Source organism: Prionailurus viverrinus, chromosome E1 (assembly GCF_022837055.1).
Source record: "Prionailurus viverrinus isolate Anna chromosome E1, UM_Priviv_1.0, whole genome shotgun sequence".
NCBI lineage: Eukaryota > Metazoa > Chordata > Mammalia > Carnivora > Felidae > Prionailurus > Prionailurus viverrinus.
In genome coordinates this window covers 38554223-38577460 of record NC_062574.1, presented here as the reverse complement: position 1 = coordinate 38577460, position 23238 = coordinate 38554223, and the positions used below count along the sequence as shown (strand labels likewise).

General features: G+C 40.0%; 1 protein-coding gene across 6 annotated transcripts; it reads left to right on the top strand.

Moving 5' to 3' along the window:
- The first annotated feature begins 1710 nt into the window (after window positions 1–1710).
- Window positions 1711–22316, top strand: POLG2 (DNA polymerase gamma 2, accessory subunit). Of its 6 annotated transcripts, none has more exons than XM_047833148.1 (8): window positions 1719–3092; window positions 6758–6884; window positions 7010–7115; window positions 8350–8523; window positions 14821–14961; window positions 17140–17220; window positions 19844–19944; window positions 22142–22316. In XM_047833148.1, exons 1-8 carry the CDS (start codon window positions 2531–2533, stop codon window positions 22152–22154), a joined length of 1305 nt encoding a protein of 434 aa, XP_047689104.1. In that variant the 5' UTR covers window positions 1719–2530; the 3' UTR covers window positions 22155–22316. The 6 variants fall into 6 exon arrangements, with proteins under 6 accessions (XP_047689105.1, XP_047689106.1, XP_047689104.1 ...); XM_047833146.1 differs by having other exon boundaries at window positions 1722–3092; window positions 22113–22316; XM_047833149.1 differs by lacking the exon at window positions 8350–8523 and having other exon boundaries at window positions 1711–3092; window positions 22113–22316.
- Window positions 22317–23238: the final 922 nt, after the last annotated feature.

Here is a 23238-nt window from a genome sequence, read left to right as displayed (position 1 = left end):
TGTGAAACTTTGCTTAGATGGTCTGTTTTTTTAACCATAAAAACTAAAAAGACTGCTCCTTTCTATAATTTAAGTTTGGGAAGTGGGGAGATCAGAAGGCCCTCCTTAAAACGGTCTATTTATATTGCAAGAAGTAAAATGAGTTTAAATTTATAATTTTAGGCAAAATTGCATCAAGGCTTTTTGTAAGTACCTCATCAGGTGAGTCATTTAATAGCCTGGTAGCAGAATGGTAAAGTGAGATTAAGGTAGGAAATAACCAACTGTGTAGCCCCACCCTCAAAGTGCTTCATGTGAGAGCAACATGGAGGACTTTATTCCTTTGTAAAATGTCATCATTTGAAAAGCTCCAAATAGCTTGCTGTTTCAGAATAGGTTATATTTTTGCTCTTGGCTCTACTGTGAATTAACTGAAATGGTGATTAAAGCTAAAAACTTTACACCTTGTAAGACGTTTGGCTAAGAGCTAAGTTTCAGTTTATGTAGATTGTAGTCTTCAGGCTTGCTGGGGCTCTTAACTAGTTCTATGGGAAATCATGAATATCTTTCCGATAATTCAGGGAATTCTAAAGACTTCAGACTGGAGGGTCTATTCATAAACAAAAATCTTGTTGAAGTTAATAGTTAACCAAGAGGAGGCAACATAACCAAAAGCACAGTGACCATTGTACAAGTCTTCTTAGGGTCAACATGGGTTTTTATTTCTAGAAAGGTCAAGGGAGGGGTGGTGGTTTTCGATACAATTTTGGCTCACCAACCTTTCTAATACTACATTTCAATTATGACTAGAAATAGGTCTGAATGTCTTCCCAGACAGTCTGGTATTTATGTTCCTTTTTGTCAGGAGAGGAGAGGTCTTAATGAGACTTCATTTAAATTTTGATTATTAAACTGAGGCTTTAATTGGTGTCAATGCCTTATCTCTAAAATGTAAAACAACTAGAATTTGCTTGGGGTGGGGGATGGGGATTGGTATTTTTAGGACTAATACATTGAAAACTGATTCAGCCTGTCTAGTAACTGAACAGTTTTCAATAGCATGGTTAGTCAAATTCATTATGACTTTTAACTTAAGAAGCTTTTGGGGTAGGTTGGAGTATTTATTACATATTTTACTGTTTAATGTCTAACGGCCTTTTAATTTGTAAACATTTATTGAAATGATTGTGGGGCTGTGGAAAACATTTACCTATTTACCTTTGAAGTAAGTTTTAAGACAGTCCACTTTTTAGCATGTGTGTTGTGTCCAGCCTGTGGTTGTCTGAACTAATAAATGTGATTTTTCTCCCCGTTCTCGCTTTTATTTATTTGCGTATAGGCCTCTTCCCTGGTGTTTCCTGATTGGAAAACACGTTGATAGAGCCCAGCTTTGCAGTTCTTGTAATAGAATTACAAGCAATACGGTCTTAAAGCTTTTTACAAACTAATGCACATGTGCTTGTATGGAATGATTTTCTGAGCCTGATAAATTTTAACTATTGTTAGGTTAATTCAACTGCCTCAGCCATTGTACCCTCCTTTCACAAACTGCCTTTTGGTGTAGTATAGTGAAATCCAGTTGCTTGTGTCTCTTAACCCAAATTAGGCTTACAAGGTTACCCTAACTGCTCTAAGGGAGGCTTAGAAATTGGAGTTGTGGGCTTTGGGAAGCAATTTTCCTCAGTGGGCTGAGGCACCTTTCCACCATTTGGGCAATTCTAAAGGCTCTAAGTGTGGAAATGAAAATTGTGAAGTCTTAAGTGCCTGCTAGGTAATCCTGGTTTGGTTTTGAGACCGGTAATCACACATTACGCTTTGATGGACCCGTGGAAGGATCCTCTAGTGGGAAAACTTGCCTCTACCACTGATTATCCGTGTGCCTCCACATTCACCTGGAGGATTTGTTTAAAAGGTCACAGGGCTCCTTTTCCAAAAGTGTTCCCAGGGGGTGCAGGCACTGCTGGCCGAGGACTCCCTTTTGAGAACCATTCCCAAAATGTGAAAGGTCCATACCCTTCCCTGTCACACAACCCCAACCCCAGAGAGCAGAGAAGCTCTTTGGGGGTAGCGGTAACATTTACAAGGAGTTGCAACTAAAGCTTGTGTCTAATCTACAAAGGGCTAAGACTTTAAAAGAGGTAACCGTTAATTTACGCAAACACCTGAAATTGACAAGGTGTATTTAAATGGCGATTTGGAGAACACAGTATTTTGATGTGATTTGCAAAACACTTGAGAAGCAAAGCGCACTTGGTACAGCACGATAGTGAAAAGTAGACGAGGATGATCTTTATCGGTGCTAATGATGGCTAAAAAGTAGGGGCCGAACTTGGTTGTGGCGAGAAGCGGTACCGGGTCTGCGCCGGCCATAGCTACTGGCCTAGGCCTGCAGCCGCTACAACCGAAACACGGACGCGCTTCCGTGGGCGTGGCCAGCCGGGCGTCCGCGCACTTCCGTCGCGCCTGCGCAGTTGGCTCCTGGGCTCACGTTTCTGGCCGTTTCCCGGGACCAGCCAGCTAATAGGATACTGCTGTTTAACTCCCGTGGGCGATGCGTTCTGGTGCTGCAGTCAGGGCCTGCCAGAAAGTCTGCAGGTGCCTATTGTCTGGGTTTGGAGGTCGAGTGGATGGGGGGCAGCCTGAGCCTTTGACGGAAGGGAGTAGCTCCTTCGGAGTGCCCCTGCGGTCGCAAGCGGAGCTGCCCCGGGGGAGCGAGCCGACCGAAGTCCCCGAGTCCGGTGAGGGGAGCGAGGAATTGCTAGAGATCTGTCAGAGAAGGCATTTCTTCAGCGGCAGCAGGCGGCAGCTTAGCCGACATTCTCTTCTGAGCGGGTGCCACCCCGGCTTTGGCCCCTTGGGCATAGAGTTGCGGAAGAACCTGGCGGCAGAATGGTGGTCCTCCGTGGTGGTGTTAAGGGAGCAGGTCTTCCCGGTAGACGCCCTCCACCATGAGCCAGGCCCTTTGCTGCCCGGGGACAGTACCTTCAGGTTAGTTTCAGCAGCAACTCTACGCGAACTCTTGCAAGACAAAGAGCTGAGTAAGGAACAGCTAGTAGCATTTCTTGACAACTTACTAAAAACTTCTGGGAAACTACGGGAGAACCTTCTTCACGGTATGCTTCACGATTTCATGCTTCAAAATAGATGGGGTGGAAAGGCAGTCTTGGTAGATTTCGCGAATTGCAACAGGCCCTGTATTCACGTGGGAAGGAAATTATCTGTCTGGTTCTCATCTTTTTGATGTAGTTGGGTATATTGACTTCCTACCATGGAGAAAACTGGTCCATTTGACTGGACAACACTAGAGTTCAATTGAGCAGCTCCAGAATTCGGGCCTAAATTAAATGATGTGAGTCATTTGTTCGACGTTACCAAAACGTTTGTAAATACTTAGTTATCTTTAATTTTACACACAATAGACTAATCAAAAGCTTATTTTTCTAGAGCAAAATGAAAATCCCCCCTCCCCCAATTTTTTCTTACAGAAAACTGGTCTACAGTTGTTTGAAGTGCCCCTTAAGTGATTTTTGAGTCAGTTAAAAAAATAATAGTACTAATCAAGCTTTATAAATAATTCTTGAGTGAATACACAGAAATTTGTAGGTCACAATTTGCCCTTGGAGTCAAATAGAACATGATAGCAGAGATTCTGAAAAAAGTGAAAAAAAATAAAATAAAATAAAAAATAATGGTTCTTCACAGGACAGACTTGCAGCCACAGCTTCTCATCTTTGCAAAATGCTATCCTTACTATTTTAATTAAGTGGCACTATAAAGTAACTTAAAATAACCCAATGTCCATGGTTGTCTGAAAATTAGTACCCATATTTTAAAGATTTCCCTAATAAAACAAACTGGTGAGTATTTGTGACAGTTCTGAGTTGTGCTACTTTAATTATTCCATGTCTTTTTTCTGGGGGAGTTAAATCACCACTTGTTACTATGTCCAAAACAAATCAATGTTTTCTTCCCTATTAGAAAATGAAACTTAGCTCGCTTAGATGCCCATTCATCAAAACATCTTTTGATATATCAGACCTTTTCTTTAGCAAATTTAAAACCACTTATTTGCAGAATCCTTTAATTGACTGGTGTTTTTAGCTCAGACTTACCCAGTTTGCTGCTTTCTATTCCCAAGGTCCTTGCTTTCTTTATTTCACGTCTGGACAACTTTGGTAGCCTCTACTTATGAATAGCTTTTTAAAATTCTCAGCCATTATGTTTCTGGATATTGTTATTGTCTTTTATGTTTTTGTTTCCAGATATTGTTATTGTTAATTGTCTCTTTCTTCTGTCCTTCTGTGACAAATTACACGTGTTAAACCTTTTCCTCCATCTTGTTATCAGCTTTCTTGAACACAATCACATTTTAAAGTCTGTGTCTAATGACCGAGATGTATCTGTTTCGAGTGTCTGTATCTCCGGCTTTTGGTCATTGGACTTTTCTCCTGATATTCTCTGTAATTTGTGTATAAGTTGGAGAGATAAATTGAGATATTGGTGGTGTTTTCTTCTTCCTGGGAGGATTTACTTTTGCTTTCGGCAGGCAGCTATCGTGGGAGCATATCTTCTTAATGCAATTCAGGATTGAGTTTATTGGAGGCTGGTCTTAAGTGTTTTCATCTTTACTCCTACACTATAGCTCTTTGAATGTCCCTCATGAAAGGCTGGAGTGTTTACCTTGGCACCTCCTCCTTCAGGAGCCCGGAACTACAATTTTTGTACGTTCCAGTCCCATACTTGTCAGGAAGTTCTCAGCATTTCAGCCTCTCAGCTCTGCTACTTGAGCGTTAGAAAAGCAACAATAACTGTTGGGTTCACCTCTCTGCTCTACCCTTCTCTCCATGTTTTGGACCCACAAGTCCTTACTGCCTTGATAGTCTTTAAACAGATTTTTTTTTTTAATTTCTTTACCAGCTTTTCTTATCAGCAGGCTAGTGTGCTATTATCAGAAGTGGAAATCTCAAGTAATTTGAACACAATGCTGTCATTTAGTGGGATGTCATCTCAGTGCATAAAGAACCACAAAGAACTCTTGAATTTAGATTTATTCCAGATAGAAATGTTGGAAATATAATTCTGAAGCTGTTTCATATATGTTAGATGATAAAGCAAGTAGATGGATAGGTTAAGGTTATTAGGAACCAAGATTTTCGCTGTAAGAAAAAAGAGATACAAATATAATATAAAAGATACAAATATAAAAGAAGGCAAGGATAAACTTTGTAATGTTAAATTTGAATCAGCAATATTATATTAATATTAGTATGACCTCATAATTTTGAAAAACATTTCTTAACTTTCTTCATTTTGAAAGGACCTAGAAGTAATGACAATAGCAATAAACACAACTAGTACCCAGACTTTGATTTTTAAAATGAACCCGTGCTTGGAGAAATGGCTAATCCCAGATCTGGGGCAGGGAAAGTACAAAGTGAGTTTGAGACATTTTATGGTGCTAGAAAGCAAAGAATTACCTGAAGAGTAGTAGAATTATATCACAAGGACACAGATAATGGCTTGAAGGAGAATCCAGCTGAATATTAATTAGTAATAGTAATAGATTATAACACATTAAAAATAGAAATTTATAGTTTTTTTTTTAATTTTTTTTTTAACGTTTATTTATTTTTGAGACAGACAGAGACAGAGCATGAACGGGGGAGGGGCAGAGAGAGAGAGGGAGACACAGAATCGGAAGCAGGCTCCAGGCTCCGAGCCATCAGCCCAGAGCCCGACGCGGGGCTCGAACTCACAGACCACGAGATCGTGACCTGAGCTGAAGTTGGATGCTTAACCGACTGAGCCACCCAGGCGCCCCAGAAATTTATAGTGTTAATCAAAAAATAAATAGTTGAGACTGCCGGTAGGGGAAAGGGATGGAAAAACATTGTTTTTACAGAAGCTATGAAATACGTGTAGAAGGAAAGACAGAAAAGTCACTTTCTAATGATTTTGCAATCCCCAGTATAATGATTCAAGCAGGATCATGAATGGATTCTAAAATGTTGGGTGGAAGTTTGTTGAGCAGGCTGTTGTTGGGGAATGGATATTACTACCTGATCAGGTAATCAAATTTGGTTTCATTAATATGGGATAATTTGAAATTATGTTCCTCCTGTTAAAATGCAAGAAGACCTACATATCAACTATGTAGTATTTAGTTCTGTTAAAAATGATTTACCCCAATTAATGAAACAATTAGCCAGATCTTGAGTATGACTGTCCTGGACTCCAGTCAAGTCAATGTCATTAAAAGCAAAGTTAGAGAAGGAGGGAGGAGCAAGGGGACATGTTCTAGATTAAAATAGATTAAAGAGACCTGGTAAAAACGCAGAGCAGGAACCACAGCAATAAATGACATTTTGGGTGACAACTGGAGAAAATAAAATATTGACCATGTGTTAGATGAAATTGTGGTATCACGATTAATTTTATGGTGCAGTAATGATAGAGAATAATTTCAGGAGCCACATGCTGAAATGTTTCGGGGTGAACAAGAAAACATGTGGCAGAATGTTGACAGTTGGTGTATCTAGCTGAAGAGTTTACAGATATTTATTGTACTATGCTTTCAACTTTCTTATTGATTTGAAAATCAAGTTGTGGGGAAACCACCTAAAACTAAGTGGTAATCAATTAAGATCTGCCTTAATAGTTCCATGCTACTTGTACCGCTTTGCTGGCATTATTATATTGTTAACTTGTTTATAAACTGACCCTTATGACTTGGGTATATGGAATAGATTTATATGATGATGAATTTATCTTTTGACAGGTGCTTTGGAGCACTATGTTAATTGCCTGGATCTGGTAAACAGGAGGCTACCTTATGGCCTGGCTCAGATTGGAGTGTGTTTTCATCCTGTTTCTGATACTAAGCAGACACCTGATGGTGTTAAAAGGTACAGAAAAATAACAAATAACATGGCCTTGTATTTAAGTAGTCAAGAACCAGTCACTCTCCCTTTGATCCAGATAGATTATATAATTTCCAAGTAAGTAACTCTGATATTTCTGATATCCAAAGAATCGGTGAGAAGACTGAGGCTTCACTGGTTTGGTTTACTTCAGCAAGAACTGCAGGCCAGTGGCTTGATTTCTGGTTACGTCATCGACTCCTGTGGTGGAGAAAGGTACCGTTAATTTAATAGTTAATAGGTAGAGTGTCTTAGTATGTCAGAGATAATATTTCTCTACAATAAAAAATTTTATTTGGTGTAGCTACGTTATGCTTGTAAGAGCTATAACGAATAGATAAATGCAAGTAAAAACCTCTTTGTAATGATTTTCATTGTTGCATATAAAAAGTTTCTTTGGTAAAGATACCTGTTGATGTCTCTCTTGCTCAGAAGCTTTTGTTGAGTAAGCATTTGCATTCGAGATAGAGTTCAAGTCCCTCACTTGGCATTCCTGGCTGCTGTAGAGTTTGACCCTTGCACACCCTACAGCTTCAACTTTTGTACCCTGCCTCCATGAACTCTGTATTTGTCAAAATGGTTCTGTAATTTATAATTAAGTTTTAGTACCTGCTGAAGGGAAAACAGTTGAAGTAAGCATGTGTGGCTCACCATTGTCTTATCTCTCTCCAATTCTTAAAATCCCCAAACACCCACTAAACTGAGTGGAATAATTACAAATAATTACACTCTCCACAAAGGATAAGAATGGTGAGTATACACTTTCTTCTTTACCCCACTTAGTTTATGGTCACCTTCCCCTCTTACTAACTGACCTCAGAAAGGTTAGATAGCTCCAACAGTTTTTCTCTGTAGTTCTTTCAAACTAAAAACAGTATTTTTAGCAATATATTCACTCATTTAACTAAACTTCATAATTTTTATTTGGAATCTGACCAATTGCATTCAGTTCCTGCATAGAAAGTCTCAGGCAGCTTTCCTTTTTTTTTTTTTTAATGTGTATTTTAACTTATTTTGAGAGAGTGAGAGCACAGGGAAGGGGCAGAGAGGGGTGTGAGAGAATCCCAAGCAGGCTCTGCTCTCTCAATGCAGAGCCCAATGCAGGGCTCAAAACCACACGAACCGTGAGATCATGACCGGAGCTGAAATCAAAAGTTGACACTTACCTGACTGAGCCACCCAGGTGCCCCTCAACTTTTCTTATTTTAATTTTTTTTTTTTTTTTTGAGAGACAGAGCATGAGTGGGGGAGGGGCAGGGACACAATATGAAGCAGACTGCAGGCTCTGAGCTGTCAGCACAGAGCTGGACACAGGGTTAGAACTCATGAACTGCGGGATGATGACCTGAGCCGAAGTTGGACGCTTAACTGATTGAGCCGCCCAGGCGCCCCTCAACTTTACTTTTTAACATTTATTTTAACAAGTTAATAAAACAAGTTTCTTTTCTAGTTTGCCAAGAGTCCATCTAACTTCAGCAGCAGTGATTGTCAGGACGAAGAGGGACGAAAAGGAAATAAACTTTACTACAATTTTCCATGGGGAAAGGAGCCAATAGAGACCCTGTGGAATCTAGGAGACCATGAACTTTTAAACATGTGTCCTGGAAATGAGTCTCAATTACACGTATGTTTTATATTAAGCTCCTATATATTTTTTACCCAGGTTCTCTAACTGATCTTTTTTTTTTTTTTTTTTTTTTTAAGTTTATTGATTTATTTTGAGACAGAGACAGAATGCAAGCAGGGAAGGGGCAGAGAGGGAGGGAAAGAGAGAGAATCCCAAGCAGGCTCCGCACTGTCAGCACAGAGCCCGATGTGGGGCTGGAACTAACAAACCATGAGATCATGACCTGAGCCAAAATCAAGAGTCAGCCAACTTAACCAACGAGCCACCTAGGCACCCCTAACTGATCGCTTCTGAAACCATTTGAGAATAAATTGTAGACATGGGGGCCCATGACCTCTTAATACTACAGTATATATGTCTGAAATGCAAGGACACTCACCTACTTAACCACAACACAGCTGTCGAAATCTGGAATGTAATGATAATCTAATTATTACCATCCAATCCACTTAATCCTTCAAGTGTTGTCCTAATGATGTCCTTCATAGGTCCAATATCCAATCTAGGATTTCATGTAGTTGTCATGTCTCTTTAGTTTCCTTCAGATGAACAGTTCCTTTTATCTTTGATGACCTTGACATTATTTTTAAAGATTTTATTTTTAAATAATTGCTACACCCAATGTGGGCTTGAAATTACAGCCAAGAGATTAAGAGTCGCAGGCTCTACTGACCGAGCCAGTCAGACGCCCCATGACTTTGACATTTTTGAGAAGTCTATGTCTTTGTAGTTACTTTGTAGAATGTCCCTCAATTTGAATTTCTCTCATGTTTCCTTATGATTTATGTGTTTTTGCTAGGAATACCACAGAAATGGTGCTGCCCTCTCAGTGTGTCATATCACAAGGCAAATGATAATCAGATTTTTTACTGTGGATGTTAACTTTTATCTCTTGGTTGCGATCGTGCTACCAGGTTTCTCCAATATGAAGTTGACAAATAATTTGTACTTAGTAATTAATGAGCAATTAATATGTCTTTTGTGGGCAGACAGTTTAAGACTATGTCAGTAACCTGTTTCTCACCACATTTTGACCTACCAGTTGGAGCATGCGTTGATGTTTCTTGTGTAAATCAGTGGTTACTATGAGGGTTGCTAAATGGTGTCATTTGTTATAATTATTAATTGTATTATTGCTCTATTAGATTTGTTTTTCAACAGTATACTGTGGGGTAGAGTTTTCTCCCCCTTTCTGTAAATATGGACTTACCCATTCCAGTTTCTCTCAGTGGGTTATAATCTGTTACTAGCATTATTTATTTTGATGCTGAAGTTGTCCTAGACTTGGCCAGGGTCCTTTTGACATACCTCTATCATTCTCTGAGCATTTCCTTACTTTTTGTAGCAACAAGTTGTTCCAGGATCATCTTGTTTCTTGGCCTAGCTGTGGAGTCAGCCATTTCTCCAAGGAACCTTAATTCTTATTAGAGGAAAATGTATTTAAAAACTGAGATTTTGCTACAAGGTGTACTCCTTGCAAGTGGGTATCATTGTTTCTGGGCCCTTTCTGTGGACCCAGCTAAGAAATATTTGTAGGCAATTCTGTACATACATGTTTACACACTCACCTCTATATTTGTGTCTGTATTTACCTGTTAAAAACTAGGAGTGCACACCAGTTCTTCAAGTTCTAGTCTAGTGTCACAGGGTTTATTCTAGCTTCACCTCTTTCCAAATTTATAATTCTCTTCTCTGACAGTGAGAAACCTGGCTCCCAGTATCTTCAGTTATTGATTTTTCATTTCTTGTATGTAACCAAAGTCCCTACCATTGTTATACAAAGATCAGCCCTGATACATCCCTCTTCCCACCCCATCAGACACTCTAGGTGAGTGTTTGAAGCAGGGGAAGGAACAAGGAAGAAAGACTAAAGAACTTGACTGTAGATATGCTGTTGCCCGCTCCCTTTACAACCCCCATCACTAGGTGCTCTGGTGAGAATATAGAGAAGGAGGATTAGTTAGAAAGCCTGGCTTTGGGCCTCAGTGTCCCCTTCTTTACCAGTCACACTGGCTAGAAGTTGGTCCCTGGATCTCTCCCAGTTGGATACACTAGCCAGCTGACCAAAAACTGAGCCCTGGCCACAGAAGAAAGGTGCTTCATTTACATCCTAAAAGGAACAAAGTTTTCAAAATTTAAATAGGTGATACAGTTTTCTTAGAGAAGGAACCTTGCCTTTCCATCACACAGGGTTCTTTATAAATGTCTATAATATTTTTCTTTTTTTTTTTTTTTAATTTTTTTTTTTTAATTTTTTTTTTTCAACATTTATTTATTTTTGGGACAGAGAGAGACAGAGCATGAACGGGGGAGGGGCAGAGAGAGAGGGAGACACAGAATCGGAAGCAGGCTCCAGGCTCCGAGCCATCAGCCCAGAGCCTGACGCGGGGCTCGAACTCACGGACCGTGAGATCGTGACCTGGCTGAAGTCGGACGCTTAACCGACTGCGCCACCCAGGCGCCCCTATAATATTTTTCAAGGTACCCATGGATACAAAGTTTTAGAAGCCACATGGATGGATAGAATTGTGGCTGAGCCCTCTTATATGCTGACCCAGTCTTTCATTTAATTTTTTTAAAGTTTATTTATTTTGAGGAGGGGAGGGGCAGAGAGAAAGAGAATCCCAAGCAGACTCTGCATTGTCAGCACAGAGCCTTATATGGGGCTTGATCTATGAGATCATGACCTGAGCAGAAATCAAGACTGGGATGCTCAACAGACTGAGCCAGCCAGGCACCCCCATGCTGACCCTTTCTTTAAGTTTATTTATTTTGAGAAAGAGAGGGGGGTGGGGGTGGAGAAGGGGCAGAGAAAGAGGGAGCGAGAAAGAATCCCAAGCAGGCTCTGCACTGTCAGCACAGAACCTGACGTGGGGCTTGAACCCACAAACCATGAGATCATGACCTGAGCTGAAACCAAGAGGCAGATGCTTAACCGACTGAGGCACCCAAATGCCTCTATGCTGACCCATTTTTGAACTGTTGCAGATTTGAATGTTTAGATTTTCTGATTGGCGACAGGTGGAGTTTTAATGTGCTATTTGGTGACTAATAGAGTCTTCTCGTTGAATATTTTCCCATAGCACCAACACCATCACATTTCATTTGGGGATATTCAGCACTCTTATGAAACCTGGTTAGCATAGTCATAGTTAAATAATCATTATCATAGTTAAAAACCAATCGGTCTTGTGACTAGGAATTTAATTTTTTTAGGTCTTTTTTTTTTTTTTCAACGTAATCGCTACACCTAGTACAGGGCTTGAACTCAGATCAAGGGTGGCATGCTCTTCTGACTGAGCCAGCCAGGGCCCCAGTCTTATCACTAGAAATTTGAAGATAATCTCTTTGTTATGGCTATTAGTCTCTTAATTTTTGTTCATTTTTTTACTATCTCCATGAAAAATTCTTCATACTCACCGTTAAATTGTTGCTCTTCCATTTCCGTGGTTCTCAAAATTGCTGATCATTAGTTGAACATGTTATAAAATAATAAGTAGAATTTCTGCTATTTAGTATGTTTTTTTGAAAGGCTTCTTGGGCTATTTGGTGTTTGTTTTTAGTAAATTTTACAGTTAACATCTAAATACATTCTTGGAGGGATTTTTTTGAGAATGGTGAAGTAGATCAGCAACGTCTGAAGAACAAAGTGAGTATAGAAAGAAGTTTATTCTGGATGGTATAAGAAATCAGATATTCTAGCTAAGAAAAGAGTTACCATTGGATACCTTGGCATCCTTGCATATCCAGTTATCAAAGAATTAGAAAACATTAGCTGCATCTGGTTGGCTCAGTCAGTAGAGCATGTGACTCTTGATCTCGGGGTTGTGAGTTTAAGTCCCACGTTGGGTATAGAGATTACTTAAAATCTTTGGGGCATCTGGGTGGCTCAGTTGGTTGAGCATCTGACTTCAGCTCAGGTCATGATCTGGCAGTTTGTGAGTTCAAGCCCCTTGTCGAGCTCTGTGCTGACAGCTCAGAGCCAGGACCCTGCTTCGGATTCTGTGTTTCCCTCTTTCTCTGCTCCTCCCCGGCTTGCTCTCTGTCCCTCACTCTCTCTCAAAAATAAATAAACTTTAAAAAGTAACAATAAAAATAAAATCTTCAGGGGCGCCTGGGTGGCGCAGTCGGTTAAGCGTCCGACTTCAGCCAGGTCACGATCTCGCAGTCCGTGAGTTTGAGCCCCGCGTCGGGCTCTGGGCTGATGGCTCAGAGCCTGGAGCCTGTTTCCGATTCTGTGTCTCCCTGTCTCTCTGCCCCTCCCCCGTTCATGCTCTATCTCTCTCTGTCCCAAAAATAAATAAACACTGAAAAAAAAATTAAAAAAAAAATAAAATAAAATCTTCATTAAAAAAGGAAAACATTAAAGCCTTCCTAATACTTAAACACAATTTAGTCTTTTTTTTTAATTCAAATGGCACCACAGAAGCTTGCAGTGCCTCAAGAGTTATATTAAGTATCATATCTATAAATGTGTACAAGATGCCAATTAATAGAGTTATAATAGAATCCCAGATTTCAGGAAGTTTACTGCCTTTTGAGAACAAATTTACATTAATCTTTAGGGTACCATATGCCATAAAGATGGGTTTAAAATGTCAGTACATATATGTATTAGTGAAAACTATGCTTGATCATGGATAAGTTGAGGATTGACAAATTTTTTAAGTATCAGAATTACATGAATGTTCAGATGACAGTGATAACAGTAAAAAAAAGAATGAAGGTAGAACTGTTTATATGCAGAACCTTTTTAATTTTTAGAATTGACATTTTAAAAATTTTGAGATGGTTGTTTATGAGCTTAAAAGGAAGGAAAGAAGGGTGCCTGGGTGGCTCAGTTGGTTAAGCGTCCGACTTCAGCTCAGGTCATGATCTCACAGTTCGTTGGTTCAGGGTCCACATTGGGCTCTGTGCTGACAGCTCAGAGCCTGGAGCCTGCTTTGGATTCTGTGTCTTCCTCTCTTTCTGTCCCTCCGCTCCTCATGCTCTATCTCTCTGTCTCTCAAAAACAAATAAACATTAAAAAAAATTTTTTTAAATAAAAGGAAGGAAATAATTGGTCTCTTATCAGTATCTGATTTATATCATACATTATGGTATATTTTACATTCTTAATTGTAGCCTTAAAGTAATAACTCCAATGCAGGTTTTTAAAAGATGTTTGCTTCTTATAAGAACTTTACATTTACATAGATTATACTCCAAACCCCTATCCCTAAGTGTACCAATTGTTTTTTTCTCTAAGGGCCTTTCTGAACTTTATTGTGATATTATAATCTGTATTATAACGCTCATGTAGGGAACACTGGAAAAGTAGTGATGTTGGGGTCCCACTCTTGTCCAGGTAGTTGAGAACCTCTGGGAGTGGGGCCCAACACAAAACCTTTACATTTTATTCATTTATTTATTTTTAACGGGGTTTGTTTGTTTTTTGTTTTTGTTTTGTTTTTTTGAGAGAAAAACAGAACAGAGGAGCTGAAGCAGGCTCTGTGCTGCCAGCAGCAAGCCCCTTTGGGGCTAGAACTCACAAACTGTGAGATCATGACCTCAGCCGAAGTCAGATGTTCAACCAACTGAGTCACCCAGGTGCCCCAAAACCTTTACATTTTATAATTCAGGGCAGTTTTATGAGGCCCCTGGATGGCTCAGTTTCGAGCCCCACATTGGGCTCTGTGCTGACAGCTTAGAGCCTGGAGCCTGCTTCAGATTCTGTGTGTCCCACCCCCCCGCCTGCTGCCCCTGTCCTGCTTGTGCTCTGTTTCTCAAAAATAAATAAACATTAGGGGCGCCTGGGTGGCTCAGTCGGTTAAGCGTCTGACTTGGGCTCAGGTCACGATCTCACTGTCCGTGAGTTCGAGCCCCGCATCGGGCTCTGTGCTGACTGCTCAGAACCTGGATCCTGTTTCAGATTCTGTGTCTCCCTCTCTCTCTGACCCTCCCCCGTTCATGCTCTATCTCTCCCTGTCTCAAAAATAAATAAAACGTTAAAAAAAAAATTAAAAAAAAAAATAAATAAGTAAATAAACATTAAAAAAAATTTTTTTTTAATTCAAGACAGTTCTAATACACAGTCAATTGAGATTTAATGATCTAATCTAAATCCTAATCTCCCTGAAAGCAGGAAATGTGTCATAACCATCTTTGTGGGTCCAGTGACTAGTATAGGCCTGGCCCAGAGTAGATACTTTCTTAAATGAATTTGTAAGTTTGTGTTCTGATTCTCTAAGTCTATAGTTTTAAGAGATAGCTCTGCTAAATGATACTTTATGTTTGTTCTACTTTTCTATGAAGGGCCGAGATGGACGAAAAAATGTGGTTCCTTATGTTTTATCTGTAAGTGGAAATCTAGACCGAGGCATGCTGGCTTATCTCTACGATTCTTTCCAGCTAACAGAGAGCTCCTTTACAAGAAAGAAGAATCTTCATAGAAAGGTGCTTTTAATATTTCAGAGATAAACTTGGGAAACTAGAAGTATATGTTTTTTTCACTCATGTTATTAGTATACTTGGTTTCTAACACAAACTGTGAATAATACATTTCTTTTAGTGCAAGTTATTTTACTGTTTTTCAGATTTTTAGAATCTGGCCACAGGAATAATAAGCAGGTTCTCACAGAATAGAACAAGGCATTCCTATTGGGTAATCCCAGAGGCATTTCTGTTTGATCCTGGCAGACAGGTAGACAGAAATCTCTGATTCTTAGCTCCTGAGCCTTTCCCTCGGTGGCTTCCATTTGTATCAGAGTGTTAAGTAGGATTATGTCACACTAGTAAGACTTGTGGTATTGACCTTACTGCTTCTAGTCGGACCCCAAGTGGCTATTGAGTAGATCATAAGAGCTAGCTATGGGCCTGGATAAAGGACATTTTTAAGGGCTCAAAATCAAGAGAGAGGAAGAAAGAAAATAAATGACTAATGGAGCAAGATTTTGGAAGAAACATGAGGAGTCAAGGCAGGATCAAGAACACAAGTGGGAGGGATTGGTCTTGAAAAGGAATTATTTGAAAAAGCAGGGAGGAGAGAAATGATTGTATAGATAGGCTACCAGGGCTGGTTAGCCTTTGAAGGAAGTTTTCCTCATACCCTCTATTTTCTTAGGGAATTAGAAGGCAGGATTATTAACTTAAACTGGGGAGGAGTACGGTTTAATTGGCAAGAATTTAGAGTATTCATATCCCCCTTGAATGCAAAAGGGAGCTGCCCCAAATCAATTTGGACATGTTGGGTACTCAACTGGGACTGGAAACTGAATTTGTCCTACCACGCTGCAGAGCTAAGTGATTTATTATGCAGTGTTCATTTAGCCTGATAGGCCCCTAAAGTTGGATTATAGAATTGTTCAGGGGCTGGGATTTATAGGACGTATAGCAAACAAGGGGGATCCGTTCTTTCTCTCATATCCCACATCCAAACCGTCAGCAAAAACCATCGGACTCTGTCTTCAAAATATATCCTGTGTCTGACCATTTCTTACCACCAACTGCTTCCACTCTGATCTAAGCCACCACCATCCCCTCCCTCTGGCACTGAATGACCCTTTTAAAAGGTACGTGTTACTTTGCCCGGCTGCTCAGAACATTCCACTAAACTCCTCCGCTCACTCAGATGAAAAGGCAAAGCCTCCCAAGTGTTTCACAAAACCCTTCCCTTTTGACCTCACACGCCTGCTCCAGCAGCACAGACCTCCTTGCTGTTCCTAGGACATGCTGCAGGTCATGCTTCCATTTGGCTGGGATGCGCCTCCTCCAGGACCCACTTGCACCTCTCAAGTCTGCTCCAGTGTCACCTCAGAGAGAAGAACTTCTCTTACCACCTTATTTAAAATTGCAGCGGTGCCTGGGTGGCTCAGTCAGTTAAGCACCCGACCTTTGATTTTGGCTCAGGTCGTGATCTCCCATGTCACACAGTTCGTGAGTTTGAGCCCCATGTTGGCCTCTGTGCTCATGACGTGGAGCCGGCTTGGGATTCTGTCTCCCTCTCTCTCTGCCCCTTCTCCACTCATGTGCGTGCACCCTCTCAAAAAAAAAAAATAAAGTTAAACTAAAAAAAATTGCAAACAGCCTCTCCAATCCACCACTCACCAGCACTTCCTGTCTCCTCCCATACCACCTTCAAATATATGATTTACTTGTTTATTATCCGTTTATCCCCTCCATGAGGGGCAGGGAGTTTTGTCCCCAGTATGTAGATCTGTTTCTGGCACTAAGTAGCTGTTCAATATTTGTTGAGTGGATGGATGAATAAGAAAAGTGGTTAAGTTTTGGCAAAAGAGAGTCCAAATGATAAGCCACATGGCTCTGGCTGGGTAGGGAAGGCAGTGATGCCAGGAAGGGGCATTTTGATTGAGGGAAAATGGAGTTGTCAGAAAATGGAAGAGTAGCAAGTGAGCTTATTTCTGCAGAACATTTAAGTGGAGAAGTCAATGAGCACCTGGATATAGCCAGCTAAGTACATCATTACATGATTTTTTTCTGACCTCAGCTAGCTTCCGTTTTCATACAAAATTTTACTGTTTAAGAAGCTCTATGTTTGTTAGTGCTTGTGTTATGTTTAAACAAGGTGTGCTGTCCTTCCCCCCCCCCCCCCCTCCTCTCTTTAAATTGCTTTAGGTACTTAAACTTCACCCTTGTTTAGCCCCTGTTAAGGTTGCTTTGGATGTGGGAAGAGGCCCAACAGTGGAATTAAGACAGGTGGGTTAAATGAGTTTTAATGTCATGATTTTAATTATTACCATTATTTCAAACAAATGGATAGCTTGCCATTTAACATTTTTGATTGGTTTGGTTTTTTAAATTAATATTTTTTTATTTGAGAGAGAGAGAGGAAGTGGGGTAGAGGGGCAGTGGGAGACAGAGAATTCCAAGCCCTGGGGATAGATACCGTGACCCTGGGATCATGATCTAAACTGAAATCCAGAATTGGACACTCAGCTGACTGAGCCACCCAGGCATCCCTCATTGGCTTCTTAAAAAATTTAATTAAATGGCTATGGATAAATTCTATGGTTAATTATAGATAATTGGAACTATAGTATATAAAAGAAGCTGCATACAGGTCAGTGGATTTTACTGTTAAGTCATGCTTAGTGATAGTTGCATTTTTTAAAGGAGTGTGCATAGTTTTGGTAATCCGACTATTTGTACGGATGTCTAGTGAGTTATTTCTTGCCTACTTACAATTTTAACATAACACTTTTGATACCTATTGATATAAACACAAGTTCTAGATCTGTAATCTGGTTTTGGTTTTCTAATCTATCTAGCCTAATGAAATACTCTTGAGAAAAGCCAGGAGGGTGGTTTTAGTTTCTTTTGAGACCCCCCTTCACAGTGATGCTGGGTCCTGGGTGACTCAGACCCATCTAGCAACTGAGTGAGGACCCTAGCAAGATTCACCCAGCTTTTTTCTTCAGGGTCCTGTGGAGAGGTCTTGGGGGGAGGGGCAGGTAGTGCACACAGAGGAAGGGAAGGTAATGGTTTAACTTCCACTTTTCCCCCTGGGGTCATGGCGGACTCCCCAGCACCCTTGTAGGTAGAAGTTCCTTGGGGTTTTTTGCTTGAAGGACAAAAAAGAACTCTGCTCCTTAAATATTTGTCATTGTAATTGCAGGCCTTGTTTTGTTTTAGTTTCGTTTACATGTAAGAATATAATAGTATTGTGTCCCGTGGGTGTTTTTAATTTACCAGAAGGGAGCATGTTGTATATCTTACTCTGTTTCTAACTTTTTTCCCTCAGCAGTATGACAGAAGTTTCTGGGCTATGCAAGGGTTTTTTGCTGGTTATATACATGAAGATGGGATTACTGGATAAAATGGATATGAATCCTTAATTTCACTGTGTCAGTGAGATTGTCTCCATATTGGCTGCATGGTGTATTTGTGTTCTCACTCATGGTGTGGGGATTGTCCTTATCCCGTGTCTTCAGCACCTAATCATGCTTAGAGCCATTTCTCTTCTACCTTCCAAAAGAGCAAACATTTTTTAAGTTTATATATAGCAGGGGGTGAGGGGCAGAGAGAGAGAGGGAGAGAGAGAATCCCAAGCAGGCTCTGCACTGTCAGCACAGAGCCTGATGTGGGGACTGATGCCACGAACCACGAGATCATGACCCGAGCCGAAATCAAGAGTCGAACATCCAACCTAATGAGCCAGCCAGGTGCCCCAAAAGAGCAAATTGTTTGCTGTCAACCACTAACCTGTTAAAATCCACAATTATGTTTACCTTTCTCTGTTAACTTCTTACTTAGATTTATTAATATTTATATTCTCACCTATCCCCAAAATATCAAGTACCTTAATACCCACCTACTTAGTTACGGTCTTTCCCTCGGAACTTGTTAGAAAGGCAGATTCTTGGTCCTCGCCGCAGAGCCGCTGCATCAGAAACTCTGGTGATGCAACATGTGTTTGACAAACCCTCCAGGGGATTCTAATGCTAGCTGAAGTTTGAGAAACAGTACTGTCGCTCAGGCACTCCCTCCACACTCCCCAGTCCGCGATGGTCAGCCTCCCCACCAGGGACATTTGGTGTTGTCTAGAGACAGCTTTGGTTGTCAGTTGTGGGGAGAGGAGTGCTAGAGGTATCTCGTGGAGGCCAGGGATGCTGCTAAGTATCCTGCGTCAGCATTCAGAGGGGGAGAAACCCTTCTCCAGATTGTTAAGGATGTTTAAAGTTTTTGCTCTGTTTTGCTTCACCATTGCTTGTTAAGAAAACTGTTTAATATGTAAATTATGTAATGTTACTGCTTACTACTTCTGTATTTCCAGTCAGGCTTTTGTGCACAGCGTTCCGCCAAAATCAGTCATTGTGTCCTGGAAACGTTTTCTTTAGTTGGCTTCAGGAACACTGTTGTCCCCGTTTTCATCATGCTCATCTGACTACTTCTCCCTTGTTTCCTCTCTGCCTGACATGGTTGTACAACCCTGGGGCTCAGTGCCCTGCTCTCAGATGAGTTCACAGTTAGCACAGCGCTTTGGACTGTTTTTTCTCCAACAGAATCTGCTTTGGTTTTGTTAGTGTTTTGAATGATAACGATGATGACAAAAATTCCTGTATTTGGTATAAAATTTTCTCTCAGAGAATATTTGCATTTAGTATTCAGCTTTGCAGTGCTTAATTTCTTCATTTCCAGAGGAAGTATGCAGCTTGTAAGTATATAGTATATGAATTGTGAACACTATTATCACATAACTAAAAGAATTTATGCCCATTTTAAACACTGGAAAAGGTGATTAGTGGTTTCATGAAAACAGGGTAATCATCCTAGCTACTTTTACTTCCTTCGTATTTGAATTTTATGTATTTTTTCTCAGGTTTGTCAGGGACTATTCAGTGAATTACTAGAAAATGGAATTTCTGTGTGGCCTGGTTATTTGGAAACTGTGCACTCCTCACTGGAACAACTTTATTCAAAGTAAGAATTGTCTTTTTTTTTTTTTTCCAACATTTATTTATTTTTGAGAGAGTGAGAGAAAGAGAGAGAGAAACAGAGCGTGAGCAGGGGAGGGGCAGAGAGAGAGGGAAACACAGAATCTGAAGCAGGCTTCAGGCTCTGAGCTGTCAGCACAGAGGCCAACATGGGGCTCAGACTCATAAACTGCTAGATCATGACCAGAGCCAAAGTTGCACGCTTAACCAACTGAGCCACCCATGCACCCCAAGAATTGTTTGTGTTCAGAGGTTTTGATCCTGTGATGTTTCTTTATGAGTAACAGAAATCTCTTCTAAATATCCTTCTAAATATCTATTTATATCTACATAAAATTATTCCTAACTCTCCCATTTACAGAACCATGTGCCCCTAGTTAATTGCTATAGCAGGAACAGTATTCATCAGGTGTATCTGAGCACATACTATGTGCAGCTTTAAGACTTAATGTCATGGACTATGTGTACCCGAGTTTATCATTTTATCAAGGATGCATTTATGTGTATTAGACACATTTATTGAATTAGGACTGAGGGAACATGAGTGGAGTGCCTTTTCCTTGCTTGTGTTGTGTTTCATTCTGAGGCTGAGTGGAAGATAATTCCATCCCAGACAAAGGACAGAGGACTAGTTTCAGTGATCAGCACCTCTGTTCACCTAGTTGATCCAGACACATTCCTGGATTTATCGTCCTTAACTCTTTCCTCTTCCTTACTCTTCACCTCCAGTTCATCACTACATGCCAGCCTGCCTCCTGAATAGTATCTTGGACCCATCTCTCGATCCTTAGTACACTGCCCAAGTTAAAGTCAACAGTGTCTGTCTTCTGGCTGGTTCTTGCAGTAATCTCCTGATCTTTTTTTTTTTTTTTTAATTTTTTTATGTTTATTTTTTGAGAGAGAGAGAGCGTGAGTTGGGGAGGGGCAGAGAGAGAGGGAGACACAGAATCCAAAGCAGGCTCTAGGCTCTGAGCTATTGGCACAGAGCCTGACACAGGGCTTGAACTCACAAACCACAAGATCATGACCTGAGCTGAAGTCGGACCCTTAACTCAGGCGCCCCTCCTGATTGATCTTCTGTCTCTAGTCTTACTCCCTGCTATTTCATTAACTTCTGTTTTTCAAATAATCCATTTTTCCCTCCTTTGGGTTTATTTTGTTATCTTAATAACTTTTTGTGCTGACTATCTTTTGGGTGAAAAGTTGGGAAGCTTTATGTTTTTGTCTTCAGTTCTCTAGCAACTTGTTAAAATACGCCTTTCAGATGATGTCAGAGGAAAAACAGGTTTCTATAGATAAAGCAAGTAATGGTTTCATTGTATGTAAAACTGAAAGGTGCTGCTTGAACTTGCCAGTCCTGTGAGTTCTAAAATCTTATCCTTTGTGTCATTGAAGGATAATTGAATATTATCAAGTTACAGTTGTTTTTGAATGGTAAAGCCCAAGAGCTTTTTAATGGAATATTTATTAAGCACACTTACTATATTTTGTGCACTTTGATAACAGCAATAAACAAGACAGAAAAGATTCCTGTTCTTATGAAGCCTATATTCTAGTGGGACAAAGTAGAGAGTAAACAAGTAAATAGATAAATAGGATAATTGCTGATGGAATTCTAGAAAGAAAACAATGAGGTAGTGTAACTGGGTAAGCAGAAAGAAGGCCAGTGCGAAATATTCAGTTATTGCTGAACTAGAAACTATAAGTTAGCATACTAAGTTCTGTATTAAGCAAGCATGGTTTGGGTATAATGTATTGTACCCAAGATCTTTGTTACAGTAGTATTATAAGAGAATTTAGTCTAAAGTAATTTTTCTTGAATTGTATCCAAGTACCAAAAGGCTACAGTTATTCTGAGGTTCATCCATAATTTCACCCCAAATGATGCGTTGAGGTACCAGTGTTTATTTCTCAAATTTTAGTTTTTTATGACTTTCCATCTATTACAATAATTCAGAGAAACTTTATGAAAAGTTTACTTTGAATACAATTTGGAAACTTTGAAAAAGTTTTTTGGTCTACCTTTCAAGCCCTGCCTTTGAGTTTTGTGACTCTGGAAAGTGACTGGATTCTAAAGTAATTAAAGCTGGTAGTATGGTGAATTTACAATTTAATTTGTGCTCATGTGTTTTGTTTGACTACTTTTTCCCTCAGATATGATGAAATGAGTATTCTCTTCACAGTTTTGATTACTGAAGCTACTTTGGAGAATGGGTTAATACATCTGAGAAGTAGAGACACCACGATGAAGGAAATGATGCATATATCCAAAGTAAAAGACTTTTTAATCAAGTATATATCATCAGCTAAGAATGTATAGATTTTAATGTTTACATAATAAATATTCTTCCTTCCTAATTTGATTGTCTTCTATTAACTTAGATTTGGTTTTAGCACCTTTACACTTATGAAGTAGACATTTTCAGTGCTTTTTTAAAATTCAGTTTTTATTCCTGATATATCTTGATGTATTCCATTCTATCAGAAATATGTGCAGCTACAAGAAACAAAAATCCCACTATATGGGGTGCCCCTAGTTGGCTCAGCTGGAAGAGCATGTGACTCTCGAATCTCAGGATTGTGAGTTCAAGACCTACAATGGGTGTAGAGATTCCTTGAAAATAAAATATTAAAAAAAAATCCAACATATTGGATTAAGCAAATTGTGGTTTGTTTTTCTCATAACAAGAAGTCCAGGGGGTGGACTGTCCAGAGCTGGTCTAATTATTTCAATTATAGTTAGGGACCCAGGCTCTTGATAGCTTTCTATTGTACCATCTTTAGTATTTGGGTTTTTATTTTTGTACTTGCTGCTACATGCTCATAAGGTGACTCCTGGCTAGGCTTCTTGTCCACATTCTGGTTAGGAAGAAAGTCAAGGAAGCAAGAGCTAACCAGCCAAAACTCTTTCCTTTTTTTTTCAAAAAATTTTTTTAATGTTTATTTATTTTTGAGACAGAGAGCATGAACGGGGGAGGGTCAGAGAGAGGGAGACACAGAATCGGAAGCAGGCTCCAGGCTCCAAGCTGTCAGCACAGAGCCCGATGCGGGGCTTGAACTCACAGACCATGAGATCATGACCTGAGCCAAGGTCGGACGCTCAACCGACAGCCACCCAGGTGCCCCAACTCTTTCCTTTTTAATTGGGAAAGTAAAAGCTTTTCCAGGCATCCCAATTAAAAGACTTATTTACATTTCATTGGTCAGAACTGGGTCATCTGGTCACTCGTAGGCCAGTCACTATCTGAGGGGATGAGAATATCATGATTAATTTGGGTCA